This window comes from Salvelinus namaycush, chromosome 27, assembly GCF_016432855.1.
Source record: "Salvelinus namaycush isolate Seneca chromosome 27, SaNama_1.0, whole genome shotgun sequence".
NCBI classification, from domain to species: domain Eukaryota; kingdom Metazoa; phylum Chordata; class Actinopteri; order Salmoniformes; family Salmonidae; genus Salvelinus; species Salvelinus namaycush.
In genome coordinates this window covers 22,668,637-22,692,054 of record NC_052333.1, presented here as the reverse complement: position 1 = coordinate 22,692,054, position 23,418 = coordinate 22,668,637, and the positions used below count along the sequence as shown (strand labels likewise).

Genomic DNA, 23,418 nt, shown 5'->3' with positions numbered 1-23,418 from the left:
AAGGCCCCCTGCAGTGGTGGAGGGCCTCTCAGTCTCAGTCTTACCATAGCTGGGCTGCCAGGTGCTGCAGGGAGGGAGAGTTTGCAGTCTTAATCCTGGACATTGTTTGCTGGCTGTACGCAGGTCTGGGCACGTAACTTACCTCACAGCAGAGAACCCGGCTGCCAGGGGCCAGGGAGAGAGAGAGAGAGCGAGGGAGGGAGAGCGAGGGAGGGAGAGCGAGGGAGGGAGAGCGAGGGAGGGAGAGCGAGCGAGGGAGAGCGAGCGAGGGAGGGAGAGCGAGGGAGGGAGAGCGAGGGAGAGCGAGCGAGGGAGGGAGAGCGAGGGAGGGAGAGCGAGGGAGAGCGAGCGAGGGAGGGAGAGCGAGGGAGAGCGAGCGAGGGAGGGAGAGCGAGGGAGAGCGAGGGAGGGAGAGCGAGGGAGAGCGAGCGAGGGAGGGAGAGCGAGGGAGAGCGAGCGAGGGAGGGAGAGCGAGGGAGAGCGAGCGAGCGAGGGAGAGCGAGCGAGGGAGAGCGAGGGAGGGAGAGCGAGGGAGGGAGGGAGGGAGAGCGAGGGAGGGAGAGCGAGGGAGGGAGAGCGAGGGAGAGCGAGCGAGGGAGGGAGGGAGAGCGAGGGAGAGCGAGCGAGGGAGGGAGGGAGGGAGAGCGAGGGCGAGCGAGGGCGAGCGAGCGAGGGCGAGCGAGCGAGGGAGAGCGAGCGAGGGAGAGCGAGCGAGGGAGAGCGAGGGAGGGAGAGCGAGCGAGGGAGAGCGAGGGAGGGAGGGAGAGCGAGGGAGGGAGAGCGAGCGAGGGAGGGAGAGCGAGGGAGGGAGAGCGAGCGAGGGAGGGAGAGCGAGGGAGGGAGAGGGAGGGAGGGAGAGCGAGGGAGGGAGAGCGAGGGAGGGAGAGCGAGGGAGGGAGAGCGAGGGAGGGAGAGCGAGGGAGGGAGGGAGAGCGAGGGAGGGAGGGAGAGCGAGGGAGAGCGAGGGAGAGCGAGGGAGAGCGAGGGGGAGGGAGGGCGAGGGAGGGAGAGCGAGGGAGGGCGAGGGAGAGGGAGGGAGGGAGAGGGAGCGAGGGAGGGAGGGAGAGCGAGGGAGGGAGCGAGAGCGAGGGAGGGAGGGAGCGAGGGAGGGAGGGAGAGCGAGGGAGGGAGGGAGAGCGAGGGAGGGAGGGAGGGAGAGCGAGGGAGAGCGAGGGCGAGGGAGGGAGGGAGAGCGAGGGAGGGAGAGCGAGGGAGGGAGGGAGAGCGAGGGAGGGAGAGCGAGGGCGAGGGAGGGAGGGAGAGAGACGAGGGCGAGGGAGGGAGGGAGAGTGAGGGAGGGCGAGGGAGGGAGAGCGAGGGAGGGCGAGGGAGGGAGAGCGAGGGAGGGCGAGGGAGGGAGGGAGAGCGAGGGAGGGAGGGAGAGCGAGGGAGGGCGAGGGAGGGAGGGAGAGCGAGGGAGGGAGGGAGAGCGAGGGAGGGAGGGAGGGAGAGCGAGGGAGAGCGAGGGCGAGGGAGAGCGAGGGAGAGCGAGGGCGAGGGAGGGAGGGCGAGGGAGGGAGAGCGAGGGAGGGCGAGGGAGGGAGGGAGGGAGGGAGAGGGAGCGAGGGAGGGAGGGAGAGCGAGGGAGGGAGCGAGAGCGAGGGAGGGAGGGAGCGAGGGAGGGAGGGAGAGCGAGGGAGGGAGGGAGAGCGAGGGAGGGAGGGAGGGAGAGCGAGGGAGAGCGAGGGCGAGGGAGGGAGGGAGAGCGAGGGAGGGAGAGCGAGGGAGGGAGGGAGAGCGAGGGAGGGAGAGCGAGGGCGAGGGAGGGAGGGAGAGCGAGGGCGAGGGAGGGAGGGAGAGTGAGGGAGGGCGAGGGAGGGAGAGCGAGGGAGGGCGAGGGAGGGAGAGCGAGGGAGGGCGAGGGAGGGAGGGAGAGCGAGGGAGGGAGGGAGAGCGAGGGAGGGCGAGGGAGGGAGGGAGAGCGAGGGAGGGAGGGAGAGCGAGGGAGGGAGGGAGGGAGAGCGAGGGAGAGCGAGGGCGAGGGAGGGAGAGCGAGGGAGGGCGAGGGAGGGAGAGCGAGGGAGGGCGAGGGAGGGAGGGAGAGCGAGGGAGGGAGCGAGGGAGGGAGAGCGAGCGAGGGAGGGAGCGAGGGAGGGAGCGAGAGGGAGGGAGGGAGCGAGGGAGGGAGGGAGAGCGAGGGAGGGAGGGAGAGGGAGGGAGTGAGGGAGAGCGAGGGAGAGCGAGGGCGAGGGAGGGAGGGAGAGCGAGGGAGGGCGAGGGAGGGCGAGGGAGGGAGAGCGAGGGAGGGCGAGGGAGGGAGAGCGAGGGAGGGAGAGCGAGGGAGGGCGAGGGAGGGAGAGCGAGGGAGGGAGAGCGAGGGAGGGCGAGGGAGGGAGGGCGAGGGAGGGAGAGCGAGGGAGGGAGGGCGAGGGAGGGAGAGCGAGGGAGGGAGAGCGAGAGAGCGAGGGAGAGCGAGGGAGGGCGAGCGAGCGAGGGAGAGCGAGCGAGGGAGAGCGAGCGAGGGAGAGCGAGCGAGGGAGAGCGAGCGAGGGAGAGCGAGCGAGGGAGAGCGAGGGAGCGAGGGAGGGAGGGAAAGAGATGGGGGCAGGGGCTGTAGGGAGAGAGAGAGTCTGGGAGGGCAGGGAGAAAAGGAGAGTGAAGGCACAGTGAGCAGTGAGAAAAGGAGAGTGAAGGCACAGTGAGCAGTGAGAAAAGGAGAGAGACAGATAGGGGGGAGAGAGAGAGAGAGGGCCCAACGCTGGGCCGGGCAAGGAGAATGTAATCTCCAGATTAGGGGCCAAAACGAATTCCTGCCGCCAGACTGACCTTGTCAGGCAGCCAGTGAAATTGGTGGACGGCATGAGGGTCGGAGTGTTGAACTGAGGCTGAACCCTGTGTGGTTGGAAGATCGGAGTATTGAGCGGCGCGCTTTCTCTTTCTAGGTTCACAGCCTGATACCCTGAATCACACTGAATTGGTGGTCATATTAGGAATGAAACATAGACAGTGAACCCTGCATGGTAGGAGGGTCTGAGTGTTGAGCTGAGACAACCCTGCATGGTGGGAGGGTCTGAGTGTTGAGCTGAGACAACCCTGCATGGTGGGAGGGTCAGAGTGTTGAGCTGACACAACCCTGCATGGTGGGAGGGTCAGAGTGTTGAGCTGAGACCACCCTGCATGGTGGGAGGGTCAGAGTGTTGAGCTGAGACAACCCTGCATGGTGGGAGGGTCAGAGTATTGAGCTGACACAACCCTGCATTTTAGTAGGGTCTGAGTGTTGAGCTGAGACAACCCTGCATGGTAGGAGGGTCTGAGTGTTGAGCTGAGACAACCCTGCATGGTAGGAGGGTCTGAGTGTTGAGCTGAGACAACCCTACATGGCGGGAGGGTCAGAGTGTTGAGCTGAGACAACCCTGCATGGCGGGAGGGTCAGAGTGTTGAGCTGAGACAACCCTGCATGGCGGGAGGGTCTGAGGGTTGAGCTGAGACAACCCTGCATGGCGGGAGGGTCAGAGTGTTGAGCTGAGACAACCCTGCATGGTGGGAGGGTCAGAGTGTTGAGCTGAGACAACCCTGCATGGTGGGAGGGTCTGAGTGTTGAGCTGAGAAAACCCTGCATGGCGGAAGGGTCTGAGTGTTGAGCTGAGACAACCCTGCATGGTAGGAGGGTCTGAGTGTTGAGCTGAGACAACCCTGCATGGTGGGAGGGTCAGAGTGTTGAGCTGAGACCACCCTGCATGGCGGGAGGGTCGAGCTGAGACCACTCTGCATGGTGGGAGGGTCTGAGTGTTGAGCTGAGACCACCCTGCATGGTGGGAGGGTCAGAGTGTTGAGCTGAGACCACCCTGCATGGTGGGAGGGTCAGAGTGTTGAGCTGAGACCACCCTGCATGGCGGGAGGGTCAGAGTGTTGAGCTGAGACCACCCTGCATGGCGGGAGGGTCAGTGTTGAGCTGAGACCACCCTGCATGGTGGGAGGGTCAGAGTGTTGAGCTGAGACCACCCTGCATGGCGGGAGGGTCAGAGTGTTGAGCTGAGACCACCCTGCATGGCGGGAGGGTCAGAGTGTTGAGCTGAGACCACCCTGCATGGCGGGAGGGTCAGAGTGTTGAGCTGAGACCACCCTGCATGGCGGGAGGGTCAGAGTGTTGAGCTGAGACCACCCTGCATGGCGGGAGGGTCAGAGTGTTGAGCTGAGACCACCCTGCATGGCGGGAGGGTCAGAGTGTTGAGCTGAGACCACCCTGCATGGCGGGAGGGTCAGAGTGTTGAGCTGAGACCACCCTGCATGGCGGGAGGGTCAGAGTGTTGAGCTGAGACCACCCTGCATGGCGGGAGGGTCAGTGTTGAGCTGAGACCACCCTGCATGGCGGGAGGGTCAGTGTTGAGCTGAGACCACCCTGCATGGCGGGAGGGTCAGAGTGTTGAGCTGAGACCACCCTGCATGGCGGGAGGGTCAGAGTGTTGAGCTGAGACCACCCTGCATGGCGGGAGGGTCAGTGTTGAGCTGAGACCACCCTGCATGGTGGGAGGGTCAGAGTGTTGAGCTGCACGTTTTCTCTAACTAGGTACACAGCCTGATACCCTGAATCACACTGAATTGGTGGTCATATTAGGAATGAAACATAGACAGTTTGTCAACAGCCTGCTTTCATGTAGCGATCATTTCTCTATCACTATACGGAGGTGGAGCTGTAGAGGTGGAGGAAGAGAAGGAGGCATTGATAATTCAAATGTAAATGCATTTTAAAGTGATTTTTGTCTGAGATTGATTTAATGAACAGAGGCGAGGAGCGTCTGGTCTCCTGTTGTGAGGAAACTGACCAGGGTTGTTCTAGGTCTGCACAGTTCATTAAGGCTTTGCTTCAGAACATTATAGAATAATGACATGAAATTCCTGTTTCAGCATTTCTATTCAGTTGGTCCTTGATTTCACTTAAAAGCCAAAAGTAAAACTCATTATCTCTTTTGCAGAAAGAAAACAATATACTATAATTTTCAATAAAGAGGAAATCAAGAAACAAACGTATTTTAACTCTTTTTTATTAAATGTCAACTTAAAGTCAGGTTTTTTCAGCCCTAAGAGTCCTATCTGTTGAAAGGACAGAGAGAAATTAGTTAAATTCCCTCTGTGTTAATATGAAGTTATTTTGACCACACAATGTCACCTGGAGGCTTCAGGTAATCACTTAACCGACTGAAACCCAGAGTATGGTGCTTTTCATCACAGTCTGTCAGTTGTCATGGAAATCTACAAAGAGTCACAAGCAGGGGGCAATTTGAGGGGAAAATAGCATCTACATCAAACACTGGGCTAACACAAGACTGTGACACATTGAAATGACAGCAGGTAGCCCTGGTATTGATCTGTAACCTGGTAAATCTAGCTACCCAAACCTACAGACCACTTATATTGTGTGTTTCTTACTCATATTATTTCTTTCTTAATATAATATACACATACTATAATGTTGTATCATGACACTATTTTGTATAGTCTGTTTGACTGGGAAGTATTTCAGTATTAAGTTGAGACAGAAATATATAGGATATATAGGCTACGGTGTGTGTTCACTGCAAAGTTTGGGAAATCGATTAAGACACTACTACATAAAACAAGTAACAAAATAAATGATTATGTTTATTTAACTCTAAAGCACCAGTCTGTTCCAGCCAATTGAGTTAGAATGTGGAGTTAGACAGTTTTACTTATTTTTCTTTATGTAGGAATTTGAAGAAGCCTTTTATGGTAATAATGTTTGGTTCATGCTATATCACAGAAACATTGCATAACATGTTTCTCTCTTTTTCTGTCTAAATGTCTAAATTCTCAAAGCTCTGACATGCTTTACCATCACAAAAGTAGACTTGGACATTTTCTGCCTGAGGAAGTTTGTACAAAGACATAATGTCTTTCTTTTGGAAAAACATAACAAAAACAACATGAAGACAGAGTAAGGAGCAGGACAGAACACATTTAGAAGAATAATGTCCAAGCATTTGTCGCCCAACTCATGGTGTGTGACCATTATTGCCCAGGACCACATTGCCTCCTGTTTGGAAGAAATGTAATACCCTTAACCTTATGCATCTATCAACTAGTCTCAAGGAGTTTGGCGAAAATGTCACGGTTTAGCCACAAATGCAACGTATGCATTCCCCACATAGTTTGCATGATCAATATTTGATGTGACCGCTGTTAGACCTCTGACGCTTGATATTCTTAATATCACATCGCAACATTTACCCTCTCTGCAATGTGACATTAGAGGATGTAACAAACCCTCTCCACCCCCTCAACTCCTCACCGCTCACAGTCTGATGTGGAAGTCAAGCATAATCTTGCAAATCTCTTCCAGTTTACGCATTTTAAATGGGAGGATGGATGTGGTCTAAATAAGTGCACTGCTTTTCTTAAGTGATTCCATGTCTAATAGAGGACTAGACATCTGGGAGCTGGACCAGGCCCCCTACTGTGTAGATCCTAGCTATCACCGAAGCACACTGAGGCCTTGGAAAGCTGTAAATACAATTTTAATGACATATCTATCCTCTTTGATGGAGGAAGAATAACCACAGTCCCCATCAAACAAGACCTTTTTCTTGAACTTAAGGATCCCGACAGGGCCAGTTGAAATGCATCTACCACTACAGTCACCACCGGTTCAGAGGAGAAGAGGGCACTCTTAGTGAACACTGTATTCTTGATACGTATTAACCAAACCACTGTGGAAATAGAACACCAAACTGCAGTTTAGGTTGTTTCAATAGAGGGGACAGCTTGGTATTATAGATGGGAAATATCCACACGTTTAAGTTTTCAAATCCTTATAGCCATGAACATTGAGGGATTTCACTGAAACATCAGAGAACTGTTGAAACCAATAACGAGGTATTGACTCATCCACAGGATACTGAATATTGCCCTGAGGACAACCAGAGCATTGAGGAACAAAGACAGACTCTCTGTAAGGCCACATATTAATATTAATCTGGGCTCTCCTCAGAATGTGAGGAATCTGCTCCCTCTTGGGATGAGTTCAGGCTTAGAAGAGATTCCAGCTTACTGATACATCCGTTATCGTAGTCTTTCACTTCATTCTTGGAATCTAATGCTGTCAACTAGGGGCGGCAAGTAGCCTAGTGGTTACAGTGTTGGGCCAGTAACCGAAAGGTTGCTGGATCGAATCCCTGAGCTCTGACAAGGTAAAAATCTGGCGTTCTGCCCCTGAACAAGGCAGTCATTGTAAATAAGAATTTGTTCCTAACTGACTTGCCGAGTTAAGTATAGATTAAATACAAAAACTCAGAGAAGCAAGACCTCAAGATGCGATGGAACTGATATGCAGCAAGTAGAAAGTCAAATCTGGAGACAACTTGTTTTCAATTTCTTCACATCACTACCATGGCTTTATTAGCCTGTATGCGAAAGACCCAGATGTTACACGTGTCACACAAGTTACACTCTGATATCATGCTAAGCCAGTAGGGCTGTGATGGTCATGGAATTTTGGATGACAACAATTGGCCAGCCAAATGACTGTGGTCACTGTAATAACTATTTGAATAGCAAAAAAAAAAATATATATATATAATGTTTGTTTTTTATTAGAATTGTTTTACGCACATTTTCTCCTCTCCTCTGTTTCTGACTGTGCTGAATAGACAGTAGCGGTACATGGTTATAAATCACTGGGGAAGCCAAGCCAGGAAAAAAAGCCATATTACAACCTATGTGTTGTGATAATTGCACTGTTTGCTCTATAACCTGTTAGTTGTGTCTTACCACCGTGATATATAGGCCTATAAGAATAAGACAATAAGAAGACACGGCGTGCAGAATAAATTCAACCACGGTGTGTTTCATCACAAAACCAGAGAGCAACATCTGTCTGGTGAAGTCCACAAAGCATATTGCATGTGATAAACAGGTACATGACCTACAGCATGGTCAAGCAAGTTATTCATGTTTCTGACATTTTCGGACTACTAAACAACTATTGATTTAGAACACCAGAGAGTTATTGAGAGGAAACAGGAGATGCCTCCACTATTCCAGCACCATTTCAACTTTTCATCATCAAATCACCTATGCTTAGTCTAATACTGTGACAACTAAACAATACCAAAAACAATTTAGTCCAATCAACATAAGCTAAATATAATGTGGCTGTCCATGGTACTGATTTATCTGTTTGTGAGTGTGTGTGTGTGTGTGCGTATGTAGAAAAAACATGTTGACTCACCCTACTTAGAGAACTGCCAATGCCATCCTCCTCTCTTTCATGTTGCTGAAATGGTCTATCACTCTGTCATACAGTACACACTTTTAGTTTTTGTTGTCATAGGCTACCTTGATAAAATGCTTGCTCGCTAGCCTAACTTCCTTTCATGGGCATTAGCCAGCTAGTTAGCATTAGCCTTCTACATCTAGCTACACATTGATCTTCCATCCTCTCAAGCCAGAGGCACAATTTATGAATTTATGGCTGGATCAGAATCAACATTAAAATCGCAGATGTAATCATTGAGCATTACGGATAATTAAGTGAAGCTACAAGTCCAAATCCTTATCTCCACCCATGACTAATTTAGGAAAGGGCCCATTTGAACTAGCTAGCTAGCCACTGGAGGACAACAACACAATGTTTTTTTCTGTCAATTACGTTTGGCTTTTGATGTGATATGACTGGAAAAGCTCATTGTTCTAGCTGTGTTAATGGTGTGAAGCCAAATCCAAATTGGCTTCCATTGACACATTTTTGTTGGTGCGCCAGGACCATTCACAGTTGAGCTCACTCAGTTTAACTTAACGCTGATTGGCTATTATTGTATGAATTATTTTATCAAGGGAGGCCAGATGCTCCCTGGCTTCCCTTGCATTCAATGCTATGGGCAGCAACAATATCATACTCCTTTTGACCAGACAGCATCAGATAGCATCGCTCGGATGCTTTCTCCGGTGAGATACATTTAGCCTCTTCCAAATTGAAGAAACGTTATGAAACACAGAGAGACTAAAGATAAATTATTTTAGACTTTTTTTCTTGGTAAATTTTTGAGGGAAGCCTGGCTTCCTTTGGCATCCATGAATACACTCCACTGTGAATAGAACGGGCATCCCCATTCAGGTCAATGATGGCATAATGAGTGGACTGGCGGCCATTGCGAGTGTACCCATAGGAGCAAAGCAGGAAGTAAAATATGTGCTAAAATATGTGCTGTGATTTGTTGGTTCAACTCAACTGACATTACTAAAAATACATACCATTTCATGAGCCACATCAGTTAACATCATTTGAATTAACATTGTACGTACATTACCATGGAAATTATTGCATCACAATACCAGGCAGCCATTGTGAGTGTACCAATTAGTTTACCAGTCAAATTGCCAGGGTTAGAAGTTCCAAGCCTGTTCTATTCATCCTAGTGTTATGTGTGCTTCTGCTGCCTTGTGGTCATTCCCCAAATTATTTTTTAAATACAATAATATTGATGGTTATTTGATTTTAATGACGGTCTTCATCCATAACAGTTGGTTACACGGTTGTACGGTAATTGTAATTGTAGCCCTAGTAGGTAGTATATGTCCATAGATAATGTGTGTGTTTCTATTGAAGTCCTCCCTCCTACCCCAGTTAAAGTGTCCACTGACCAATGCTAGCCTGAAGACTTTGGTTCTGCCCTTGGTCCCCTCCCTACCTGCCCCCCCCCTGGCCCCCCCTACATTACCATTTTATTGGCTCCTGAACACAGATGTTATCCATCTCATTGATCCTTCAAGGTTACATCTTCAAATACATCAAAGGCTACCTTCTAAACAGGAGGAACCATCACGCCCAATATTTTACATAACCTACAGATATACTTGCCTCCCTAATTATACATTTTCATGAGGAAAAACATGAAAGCTATTCAAATGTCTGGGAAAGTCAAATTTGATCTACCTACTATTATATTGCAAAATAATACAAACCAGACAGAGTGCTTCTTCCAATGGGCACGATGAATGACTATGATATGATTACAACCATATCCAGGTAAATTACAGCATTGCCAAAAGAGCCTATTTCACAGTTGACTGAGAAAGCAAAAAGGTGTGAGCCTGAGCGACAACAAACCAACCGGCAAACTGGCACCCGTAAATTATATTATTTCAGTTCAGCAAACTCCTGTGAGAAGATGGACAAACATCTTTTGATCCTTTGATCACTTTTTGTCTTAATCATTTATAGTCATTGGCTCTTATCTTGCTTTTATCTTTCTCCCTGTAGAAATTGAACAATTACAAAAAGATGAAGGAAAAGAAGAAAAAGAAGAGGAGAAGTTCATCGATGTTGTCATCAACAAGAACATGAAGCTGGGCCAGAAAGTGTTAATACCCGTCAAACAGTTTCCCAAAGTAAGTACTGCTGGATTTGGCTACATATTTTCAGATCGTACTGTGCAACTGCAAATAAAGAATGGTTTCTATTCAGTTAGCCTCTGTGATGTGTTTTCTTCTCCAAACATTTATTTTACGTTTTTGTAACATTAGTGCAAATCACCTTTAATTTTAGAGAACCCCTCCCATTCTTCTGTTAGATGACATCCCGTCAGCTCTATGACCTTGGTCAATGACGTGTGTTCACATCTCCATGTGCTTGTCACTCTTTATGTTCCCTTATATGCTTTCCGTTTGATCCTGAGACAATGACTCACTACTGATGCATGTTTGAGGATGCTATTTCCTGCAGAGATGTCTAGGTTTAAATTGTTCTTGGTCTTTTAATTTCTATCTAATTGCTTTTGGCACCTTGCATGTTTTCTTTGAAAAGACAAACTGGGGAAAAAAATATGCATGTCTATCGAGGACAAAGCAGATATATAACAATAGGCAATACAGAGCGAAAGAAAAGAGCGAGGGAGAGATAGAGAGAGCACCTGCGCTTTCCTTTTTTCTCGCTCCAGCAAATAGAAACAGAGCGTCTCACAGAGCCTCACACCTCTCAGAGTAACCTCCATGTGAAGATGAAACAGCCCATGCTGTTTGAGTAATAATGCTATGCTCCTCTAGCCATGTGATGAGAGCCCCTCAGCCCTCCGCTCTGAGACAAAGCTCCCAGCAACAGTATCAGCCTTTAATGGCGCCACACGGCAGCTACATGTCAGCCGGCTCCCACAGGGACCATAGCAGGGAGGCTAGTAGGGTGGCGGAGAGGCTAGCGTAAACGTGAGATGCCTCACTCAGGTGATGATGATGTCTTCACTCAGGCTTTCACCTCAGTCCTCTCTGAGAGTGGCTGTAGATGAATGACCTGGATTTCAGAGGATAGAAAGCTGCAGAAGGTTCAACAATCTGTGTTGACACACTATTCCCTATTTAGTGCACTACTTTTGTCGGTGCAAGATTTATGTCTTCTAGATAACCTGGTGAGAGCTACATTTTGTCCCTTTCTAAAACAATTACAATGACATGTGTAATAAAGGGAGATGTAATGTCATCCATAAAAACATCTGTGTCACATAGGAGTGCAGCTAAACACATTTGCTTGGACAGCTTTGATAAGTGGGGCCGCTAATACGCTGTTTAGAGCCTCAACAAGCCACAGAAGGAAGACAAATTCAATTTGTTCAATCTGACAGGTAGCAATGGACTAGAGTGATCGCTCTGACTCCAATGGGTTTTGTCCCTGAACAACAGACATCACTTTTTGGTTTTCGCCACTGAAGTGGCTCGCTGCGTTTTCCAAAAGTGACCGTTTAGACTCATGTTCAGAAGGCTTAAATCCATCTTCGAAAACACAGCTTTTCTATCAATAGTATGAAACAGGCAAGGACACCATAGGGAAGGTTCCAGACGTTTGGTTTTCTAGGAACAAATTAATTATACTTTAGCTATTAAATTAAAGACCTAACACTCTTAAATTGGGCCGCTGGTTAAAAACTAGGTTAACCTGGATTATCATATTCACATAGCAGCACAGTTCATTGTCAGCCTAGCGGGTACTTCTGCAATGATGGAGAATGGGTTATGCATGTGCAGTGGTTCCTCACTTAAAAGTTTTGAGATTATGCCGTGACTGTTCGTGGTAGATGCTGGCAGATTGTGGTAAATTGCGTCATTCTGTCATCGCACCACACTGTCACAAGGGGAAGTTAGAACTGTGGCACAAATTGACTATCTTTTCATAAATTAATGGAGGTTTGAATGTTTCAGTCCAAGAGTCTCTCTTCTCTGGCACTAGAGTCCTGCATCAGGCAAAAATAATGTTAGCAAGAAGTCCCGGAGTTGAGAGAGAACTTGGGTAAATACAATTGCGCAATTACACTTGACATGTGAACTGACGATTTTTGAAAAATAGGCACGGTGGGCATTTTGTTTCTTTCCCTCGAAAAACAGAAAATAAATATTCTAAATAACAAACTGGCTGTATTTACCACAGTGTGAAAGAGTGATATCCCCTCAAGTATACAGTATACAGTGCATTCGGAAAGTTTTCAGACCCCTTGACTTTTTCCATGTTTTGTTACGTTACAGCCTTGTTCTAAAGCCTTATTGATTAAAAAATATATATAAAAAATCATCATCTATATACACACAATACCCCATAATGATCAATCGAAAACAGTTTTTATATCAAATAAAAGTAACAAGTCCGGGCTCTGGCTGGGCCACTCAAGGACATTCAAAGACTTGTCATGAAGCCACTCCTGTGTTGTCTTGGCTGTGTGCTTAGGGTCGTTGTCCTGTTGGAAGGTTAACCTTCAACCCAGTTTGAGGTCCTGAGAGCAGGTTTTCATGAAGGATCTCTCTGTACTTTGCTCTGTTCATATTTCCCTCAATCCTGACTAGTCTCCCAGTCTCTGCCGCTAAAAAACACCCCCACAGCATAAATCCTGCCACCACCATGCTTCACCGTAGGGATGGTGCCAGGTTTCCTCCAGACATGACGCTTGGCATTCAGGCCAAAGAGTTCAATCTTGGTTTAATCAGACCAGAGAATCTTGTTTTCATGGTCTGAGAGTCCTTTAGGGGCCTTTTGGCAAACTCCAAGTGGGCTGTCGTGCCTTTTACTGAGGAATGGTTTCTGTCTGGCCACTCTACCATAAAGGCCTAATTAGTGGAGTGCTGTAGAGTTGGTTGTCCTTCTGGAAGGTTCTCCCATCTCCACAGAGGAACTATTGAGCTCTGTCAGAGTGACCATCGGGTTCTTTGTCAACTCTCTGACCAAGGCCCATACCCGATTGCTCAGTTTGGACAGGCGGCCAGCTCTAGAAAGAGCCTTGGTTGTTCCAAACTTCTTCCATTTAAGAATGGAGGCCACGTTGTTCTTGGGGACCTTCAAATCAAATGTATTTATATAGCCCTTCGTACATCAGCTGATATCTCAAAGTGCTGTACAGAACCCCAGCCTAAAACCCCAAACAGCAAGCAATGCAGGTGTAGAAGCACGGTGGCTAGGAAAAACTCCCTAGAAAGGCCAAAACCTAGGAAGAAACCTAGAGAGGAACCAGGCTGAGGGGTGGCCAGTCCTCTTCTGGCTGTGCCGGGTGGAGATTATAACAGAACATGGCCAAGATGTTCAAATGTTCATAAATGACGAGCATGGTCAAATAATAATAATCACAGTAGTTGTCGAGGGTGCAGCAAGTCAGCACCTCAGGAGTAAATGTCAGTTGGCTTTTCATATCCGATCATTAAGAGTATCTCTACTGCTTCTGCTCTCTAGAGAGTTGAAAACAGCAGGTCTGGGACAGGTAGCACGTGCGGTGAACAGGTCAGGGTTCCATAGCCGCAGAACAGTTGAAACTGGAGCAGCCACATGGCCAGGTGGACTGGGGACAGCAAGGAGTCATCATGCAAGGTAGTCCTGAGGCATGGTCCTAGGGCTCAGGTCCTCCGAGAGAGAGAAAGAAAGAGAGAGAGAAGTAGAGAGAGCATACTTAAATTCACACTGGACACCGGATAAGACAGGAGAAGTACTCCAGATATAACAAACTGACCCTAGCCCCCCGACACATAAACTACTGCAGCATAAATACTGGAGGCTGAGACAGGAGGGGTCAGGAGACACTGTGGCCCCATCTGATGATGCCCCAGGACAGGGCCAAACAGGAAGGATATAACCCCACCCACTTTGCCAAAGCACAGCCCCCACACCACTAGAGGGATATCTTCAACCACCAACTTACCATCCTGAGACAAGGCCGAGTATAGCCCACAAAGATCTCCGCCACGGCACAACCCAAGGGGGGGCGCCAACCTGAGCTCAATTTCGAGTCTCATAGCTAAGCGTCTGAATACTTATGTAAATAAGGTGTTTCTATTTTTGTTATTTTTAGCAAAAATGTTTTCGCTTTTTCATTATGGGGTATTGTGTATAGATTGGTGAGGATGTTTTTATTTTATACATTTTAGAATATGTCATTAACGTAAGAAAATGTGGAATAAGTCAAGGGGTCTGAATACTTTCCTATGGCACCTTAAAGGGAGTTTCTGAAAAACAGAGTCATTCTTTGCTGATGTGAAGAAGAAACTGAATGAAAGAGATTCCAGCGAGGTAGGGAGGGGAAAAACATTGCACATATTTTCAAGACCTGAGCTACTTAATTTGTATATGAAATGTACTAGTTTATTTAGGTAATTTAATATATTCGTTTAGGCTTGACCTAATTAGTAGGCTATTTTGCAGAATTAAGCTAAATATGTCAGCTGAGTGAGTCATTTGTGGCTTTGGATCAAAATAAATAAGTACCAACATTCTTTCTCATAGTCTTTAATAAAGACATGTTTTGACCAAGTTAATCTGCTCATGTTGCGTGTGTTCAATTATTTGTGATATTGTGGTTACAATGAAGAATGTAAACAAAATAAATAAAATAAATCCTATTTGTAATGAATCATCAGATGCGTGTAACCTAATGGACAAAAAAGGGCAAACTTGCAATGTATTCAATGCTTAAGTATACTAAAGTTTCATATTTCTAACTCAACATCAAAGACCAGATTTGCTCTAACGAAAAATGCATCAACCCCTACAAATAAATACATTTATTATAATCCAATAATTCAAACAAAAGTATCTGTAGCGAGAGGAGAGACTGCATGCTAAAGACAATCAGAAAGAATGTGTCTTTAACCCTGCATTATAATAGAACTTGTTTTGAAAGCCAGGAATGAGTGAGTCACTCAGCCCTATGCTGTTCCTGCTTCTGTTGCTTGTTTGACTGTTTGTTTAACCTACTGATTCTGTGATCACCAAGTCTCATGCAACCACAAAATGTTGGATAAAGCAGTTTCACAAATCCATCTGTTTTTAAACTTTGCTATGCTGTATTCATTAGAACAGACTCTCTGGTATTACTTCTACTTTATTTAGTATTATTTACACTGTTCCAAACTGGCAGATAAATAATATTGTAATCTAACAGCACCTGTTTGTCATGCAACAGTATCTCTTGCACTTTTGACAATGATTTTACATGAGGCCTAATTCACATGATATGCCTAAAATACTGATATCCACTAGGATAATAAAAAATAACATTTTTCCTTTTGATTATTTAATCTACCTACATCATGTTATTTCAAGTTATCCCTTTGGTGCACATGCAAAGTGATTTGGAGTTGTTGAACGGGACAAAATCTTTTACAATTGAATTTGAATTGACTGAATGATGAGGATGAAGAAGATAGTGATTGAGTTTCGAACAATAGTGTAAGAATTGCTCTTCCTCTGTCCCGCGCGCACATTTTAAAAAGAACAACTTTTTTTTGTTCCTACTTTATCAGAAGAAGCTGTAACCGGACCGTAGCGTATTACTTACTAAAACTGTTGTTACACTGAATGGCTTTTGTTTTATTCTAAGACAAATGAACATGGTGTCTTATATTCCATTATATTCTTAAAATATATGTGTTGACAATGTGTGTGTATATGTATACAATTATGTGTATACGCAAATGATGTCTGCTAAATTAACAAGTTGATGGTGAAGGCATGAAGCCTCCGCTACTAAGCCCAGATAAAATATTATTATATCACATATTTTCAAGACCTGAGCTATTTAATGTAGGTGTTTTATTTATTACATTTACTTGTGGAATGTTCCCGAATAGATAACATCAATATAACTAATAATCTGGTGGCATTGGTAGAGAGTCAGGCGGAGAATGGAGTGAAAGTGCACTGTACTTGTAAGTACACAACAATGCTATTGACCAGGTGGAAGTGTTTTTAGCAGCCTTTCTAATTAATTGGATTTTTACAAGGCATGTCACTTCATCCATGTCTTTGCATAGCCCACCACATGCACTGTTTTCTAACCACATCTGGATGGATCCAAAACAAATTACTATGGGAATAAATATCACTGAATGATAGAAATATTGGAATAATGTAGGCTAATGCATTTGCAGCCAACAAATTGTTGCATACTGAAACACCCAAAGTCATCCAATTGTTATAATAGGATTTGAAGCATTAGCCTACCCACGTGTGGTCAACTACTTCAGCACCGTTTCACGCTGCTCTGAGACAAGCATGGGGACTGGTCTTGATAAATCAATACTCCGTTTGGGTATTGGTTAGCCTACAATTAGGGTGTGGAAATGTTCGGATTATTTTGCTCTTCACTAGGAGTCGCTTAGGCCTACTCCCGACCGGTCACGTTGTACAGCGCATTACTTTCCGGAAACCCTGAGGCCTACATAGGCTACTGTGAAATGCATTTTTGTTTTTCTTGGTCTAAAAACACCATCATATTAATCAGTTTAATCCATCAAAATTTCTAGCAGTATAAACAGCACAACAAATACAATAATAATTCTGACCGACCGGCTCGATTCGGTCTTATGTAGCAACATTTTAAATGTTTTTTTTAAATATTGGATAAAAGTTGAGAAATGGGAAAGTATGGGAGTGTAATTCTGCTTTGAAAGTTGATGAACTTGTAACCTCACTTTTGGGAAAATGGCCTTTGAATGTTTTGCTACATACTGAAGAGCTCTTCTTTGTCTACACCCGTTCAGGCATCGTTCACACCCTCTCAAGCTTTAGCCCCACCCGTCTCTGTAAGGGTTGATCCGAGCATTCTGTCCTAACAGCAGTCAAGCACCCAAGCTAACTGGCTAACGTTGGCTAGCTACTTCCAGACACAAATGAGAGAACTCACTCTGACCATTTTACTCACCTTAGCAGAGCTGGTTAGGCTGTTTTTATGTTATCCAGAGCATTGGTGATTGCAACTGTGCTGTTGGCAACAATTTACGCTTTTTTGCCAGTGTTTACAGACACCGGCCATATTCAATGGGTGTTGAGCGTTCCTGTCAGTTATTCTGCGCTCTGGCACACTCAGATGAGAGTGCTCTTAAATTGGAGTAGATAGCCAGAGCGAATTTACCAGCTACGTCTGGTAAATAAAAACATTCTATTAAAATGGATACTTGCATAGTGGAGTCTTTTGTTAAGACAGCTAAACAGTGAACCATAATCCTAAATCATGATGTTGAATCTGCAGGTAGCTAACCAACCAGGTTCAATGTTAGCTAGCTAACATGAGGCTATTACTAGCAAAGCAAATGGTTCTGAGATACAAATAGTATTACTACACAGATCATACACATAACGTTAGCTAGCGAGACAGCTAATGTTAGCTACAGTGGTTCCTCCTTTAAAAGTTGTGAGCTTGCACCACGGGACTTAGAGATACCCAGTGTCACGGCTTCATTGCTCCAGACCACCACAAGGGGGAGTTAGAGCACTCATTATGCATTTGGGTCCCAAGGTTTTTATATGACCAATCATATTGAGTGGTTCCAATGACGAATTTTGACGCGAACCACCCTTGCCTTGTGGCATTCTTCAACAAAGATGGCTGACAAAACATTACGGTGGAACCAGATGTAAGTTGTTATAACGTCATGAGTCAAGCAAAAAATTTACAATTGAGAGGAATATGTTAGTTAATGTAGAGACAAACGTTTTTGCATATTTCTTCGTCATGAAGTTAGTTTACGAAAATCGCTATTTAGCAAGTTATCTGACTAGCTAACATTAGCCAGCTAGCTAGTGTTAGGATAATTCATTTGTAATTCATGTTTAATGTTTTAGGGACTCCTGAGAAAACCAGCAAACCAGACTGTCGTCTTGTGAAACAGTAGATGTAAATAATCTAGCTAGCTGAAGCTTTTACTGCAATTTGAATGTACAATTGTGTAATCTTGCCTTGCAATGCAGCTGAAGTAACATAGCTAGCTAACTATTTACTTGCTTATTGTGTAGCGAAGGATAAAAATAACTGTATGCCTATGGCTGTGTAGCTAGCTACGGTATGTAGCCAATCTGTGTATGGACCCTAAAACGTTAGGTTCTGAACCAATGTTCATACCAATCTATTAACCTCAGCTATCACAGTAGTTGTATCAACTTCAAGTCTGAATGGCATTAATGAAGCCTATGGATAGAGTTGAATATAATAACTTTATTGTGCCAAGAATGCAAGTCCTATATACACATGTACTGTAGTTATTACCACACGTGAGATTCCCACATTGTAGCCGGTACATTGAATATATTCACTGATCATGTACTCTTCCTTGGCAAATAAAGGTGCGGTTCAGGTATGAATCTCTGAGACATTCTTTTTCAGTCATATCAAACTATTTGAATGATGCTGTGTCTGCCTTTGTATTAAAACTATACACTTCAACAGTATTTACCACTCTTGCTCCTGGGACATCAATGATTACACATTGTAACTATGCAATAGACTAGAAACATGATTGAGTTGTAATTCATATATATAGAGAAAAAAAAGATGCATATCTATCTCCCTTCACCTGCAGTAATCTGAGGACACAGGATAGTATTTCAATGAGATACTTAATTTCAACCAGTGGAGAATGTGAAACGCTTTATTGAAAGAAGTTCATTATCCAGGTGTTATAAATACATAAATGCATTATAATTATGATAATTGTAATATTATAAATACAAGTTCAATCTGTACTTCAATGCACATATGGTGTTGTGCATTATAAAACGAGGAAGAAAGACGAGGTGGAGAGAGGTGTAGAAGACAGAAAGGGAAAGAGGTAAGAACAGCGGCAGACAGCAAGCATATGATTCTTGAATTACAGTGCTACCCTAATATTCTCTCAATTCATCACAATTGCAGTGTCTCCTAACCAGCCTTGGGCCCCCAGTTGGCCAGAAAGTTATCTTAAGAGCGGGTGAGGTGGCGATGACGGGACTGGCTTCCTCTCTCACATCAAAACATACATGCAGACTAGTGACAAATAGATAGAGAGAATATCTAAGCCTTGTTTTTTTTGAATATTTTTGAATATTTTAACACGGTCAGTCATCTTAAATCAGGAGGTGAAATTCAAAACTGACCTTGGATCATTAACTCTGGGACTACTACATCTCTGTCTGTATTTCAATGTAAAGCAACTCTTTAATAATACTTCCTGTTGACCCGACCAAGTGACATCTCACCTATGATCATGCTGTGCCCTTCATGTCAGCCAGTTCAGATGCGGGAGGGGTTCACCAAAACAGCTGATATAACCTAGAGGATTTAGGGAGAAGGGGGAGAGGTATGAAGTGAAGAAGAGAGACTGTTATTGTGTGTGTGTGGTCTCACCTGGTGTCCACACTAAGTGGCTACAGAGTACTTTATGCTGAAAAACAGACACGAGGACAAACAATAGAAGATAATGTCAATAGAATATACTGTATGTGACGCAGACACCTATCGGAGTGTACCTGAAACATTTAAATATAGAGGGCTATGTGTCTCACCACTTGGTTATTGCAAGGCTAACCCCCAGGGAAATCATGACTTGGCAGCAACAGATAGTCCAGTGAAAATGGCTGTGCATATGTGGTGTAAATCTGAAAATTAGCATCTGACATCTTAAGAGTTTTTAAATTAATGCATGTGCGACAGGTTCCATGTACAACAAGACAGACATAGATGGAGAAAAATAACACAGAACAGTTTAATTACCTCTGGTTATGGACACTTTTGCCACAGTAAAGCTTCCACGGCCTGTTCCTCGGACATCTACATTTTCGACCCCTTGGTCAGTTCGCTCTCTGAAAGTAAAGAAAACAGCTTCTTTTTTATAGATATGAAAACAATAACTGAGATATGACCGTTAAATCTCAAGCAGCAGATGTCATTTTTAGGATACGCCAATACAGCCCAGTGCTGCTTACCTGAGATGCCATCTTCGTAGGTGTCCTCTTTGAATTCCTTTGTGTTGGAAAAAAGTTGCTTTCAGAACAATTATTTTTGATTGAATATAAAAAAAGTTTTGCTCTCGACAAAAAGACACAAATGTACCAAATCAAATCAAAGTTTATTTGTCTCGTGCGCAGAATGCAACAGGTGTAGTAGACCTTACAGTGAAATGCATATAACAATTTGCCGGTGAATATCTACACCTTCATACAAACGTGCTACTGTATTCAGAATTCTAGACGCACAACCGAAAATGCTGCCATATCCTGCCAGCACGCCCACAAGCGAGCCACTCGGGAGCAGAATGATGACGCGTGGAAGAGGGAAAGGAGTGAGATTGGCACAGCAATCTGTTGCAAGTTTGGGAGGAGAGCTAATAGCTGAACAATAGATTATTCAACCTTTACTAAAGAATAGTCTAAAAGCAGAGCTAGGTGTGAAAAGCCCCCCTCCTATCGCAGACCAGATTTGCCCTAACGACCAAGGGCTAGCTTGCTACTCAACTAAAGTAATGACTTTTCAAATAAGTTACCTTACACGTTATGTTGGCTGACAATTTGTTAGCTACGCTGTCCTTAGGAACCACATAACATATCATTACAGCAGTATGTACCAGTATGCTAGCTGTCTATCTAACGTTAGTAGTGTAGCGACCCGCACAGACAGCTGTGTGTTATGTGTTAGGCTGGTAGGTGGTTGTGTTGTACTTACCAGTACCCAGTGTTCGCGGGGTCCGACATGCCAATCAACCTGCTATCTGCCAATCACGGGAATGCCTGGAATGTTCTGATGCCGGGCATCCTGGCGGTTGGTGGAGTGGCGTGGAGGGGGGTTGGGCAGGGGGATGGAGCATTGGAAGTTAAGACCAGGTTTAGCCTTTGTTCTCTCTCTTATGTCTGGCCTTCACAAGAGAAGGTCACGGTTTGTTTGTGGTTATCTTTCATTTATTTGGCGTGGGCTACGGCCAAACAGTAGCCTGTGTAAAGTTGGGTTAATAAACCGTCAATTCGTAAACTCAAGCCTCTGTCTGGACAACTGTTCCTTTATGATCTAGTCAGGTCATTACAGTAGTTATACATCAAACTTGCCAGTATATTAACTATAGGCTATCTAACTACCCAATGTTTATTGACTTGATTATTCTCGTCATTCTTAGCTTAGCTAAATGGTATAGTTGTTGTGCTTTCTCAATGGACATTCGGGTACTTTCGTAAATTCGCTCTGGTTATCTATAGGCTGGACAATAGAACGAATCAAAATTCACCCAGGGCTGAAAAACGGCTTAAGAACGTTGGCTAAACTGGAACACTAGCGCGAGCCCATAGCAAATTAATGGAATCGAAGGTTCGCAGAGCCTGTTTTGACTGGAGTGATGCTTAGAATTCCATTAAAAATATATATTTATTTTACCACTACAATCTGTTCGTCGGACGAAACTTGTGAAGAAAGTAACCATCCGCACCTTGATGGTGTAAACTGTGCTTATGGCTGCGTAATGAAAAAATAGGGGGAAAATGAACATGTCGGACTATTTCTGGTCTAGCAATCGATGACAAATGAGCTCGCTGCCCAGACTTACATCATAACAAAGAGGGGGTCTCCTGATTAAAATGGTGCCCGTGTAACAGTTTTGCTTCCGTCCCTCTTCTCGCCCCTATCTTGGCTTGAACCAGGGACCCTCTGCGCACATAGACAACAGCCACCCTCGAAGCATCGTTACCCATCGCTCCACAAAAGCCACGGCCCTTGCAGAGCAAGGGGAACAACTACTTCAAGGTCTCAGAGCGAGTGAAATCACCGATTGAAATGCTATTAGCGCGCACCCTGCTAACTAGCTAGCCATTTCACACCCGTTACACCCGAGTTGAAAAAAATCTAAATATACACATTGCGAGATATTTGGCGAAATAGACAGACATGCCTATATTTCCCCCATAGGAATGGGAAGAACGCAGAGTTCCAATATTATTTTTGTTGTTTACATTTTGTTGCTTACATTTTAACTGTAAAACAATGTGAGCAGGTCTCATTGCCAACAATAGCGAAGCAGGCATTGTGACGTTGAACAATAAGCTGGGAATAGAATGTTCGGAAGGCGAGTTGTTGCCACTGTGCTCAATAGAACTAATAAAGGCTGGCAGGGAGAAAAATGCACAAAAATAAGGCCTGTCTTTTCGTAATTACTTCAAAACGACGGCACCAGCTGGGAATTATGGTCATATTATGAAACTGGCCCCCACGGCAGATGCAATGAACTAGTTTTTATCAGAAAAGAACGTTGTTAAAAATGTCATGTGTCCAGCCTACTATCTACATGGATTTCAGAGCACATTCATCTGAGTGTACCAGAGCACAAAATAATTACTTTACGAGTGCTCAACACCCGTTGAATATGGCCAGTGTCAGTAAACGTTGGAAAAAAGCGCAATTAAATTGTTTCCAGCAGCACATTTACAGTCACCAATGCTCTGGTTAACACGAAAACTGGCTTACCAGCTCTGCTTGGGCGAGTAAAATGGTCAGAAAGGTCTCATTTGTCTGGAAGTAGCTAGCCAACATTAGCTTGGGTGCTTGACTGCCGTTGTAAGGCCAGAACGCTCAAATCAACCCTACTCCTCGGCCCGAACGTCCAGTGTGCGCTCCGAGAGCAAAACGGTCTGAATTTACAAACTGACAATTTCTCTCTGGATGGAAAAACCACAATATTAATCAAATGAATTAAGACAAATTTCTTAAAATCAATCCCATATACTATATTATTACAAAACAAAAAAAAAATCTCAGGTAATGCCAATACGGAATACTATCAAATGTATCTCAAAGATGCCCTCCGGTGGTCAAACTAGCAATAACTTGCAGTAACAGAAGAAATGGCTGAGAATTAAATGATGTGCCACAGAATGCTGCAGCAGCACGCAGGGTGTGTATGACGTAACTTTTAAAAGATGAACCACTGTAGCTAGCTAACAGTACACTTTAACTTGAAATGAAAATGACTTTCTGACAAAATTAGAAACGTGTAATATCTGAAAATGTTTCTAACTAGACTCTCTTACCTGTATACATGTCACAGGTGCCATGGTTGCCCTTAGTTTGAAGATGTAATCCGGATACAGGTGTTTTCTTCATCTCCTTAACTGTCATACTATAATTCCACTGATTTCAAACCTCAGTCCTCCAGAAAGTGGAGAGCAACACTTATGCAATTCTATTACGCAATATATATATAAAAAAAAGCTGT

The 23,418-nt window shown here is 45.1% G+C and overlaps 1 protein-coding gene across 1 annotated transcript in view; it reads left to right on the top strand.

The window, feature by feature from the left end:
* LOC120022640 (KH domain-containing, RNA-binding, signal transduction-associated protein 3-like) overlaps positions 1-23,418 on the top strand; it is a 160,342-nt gene that overhangs the window by 69,942 nt on the left and 66,982 nt on the right. The window contains exon 2 of the mRNA XM_038966616.1: positions 10,217-10,344. Within this exon, the coding sequence (XP_038822544.1) occupies positions 10,217-10,344 (128 nt within the window). The remainder of the gene's footprint in view (positions 1-10,216; positions 10,345-23,418) is intronic.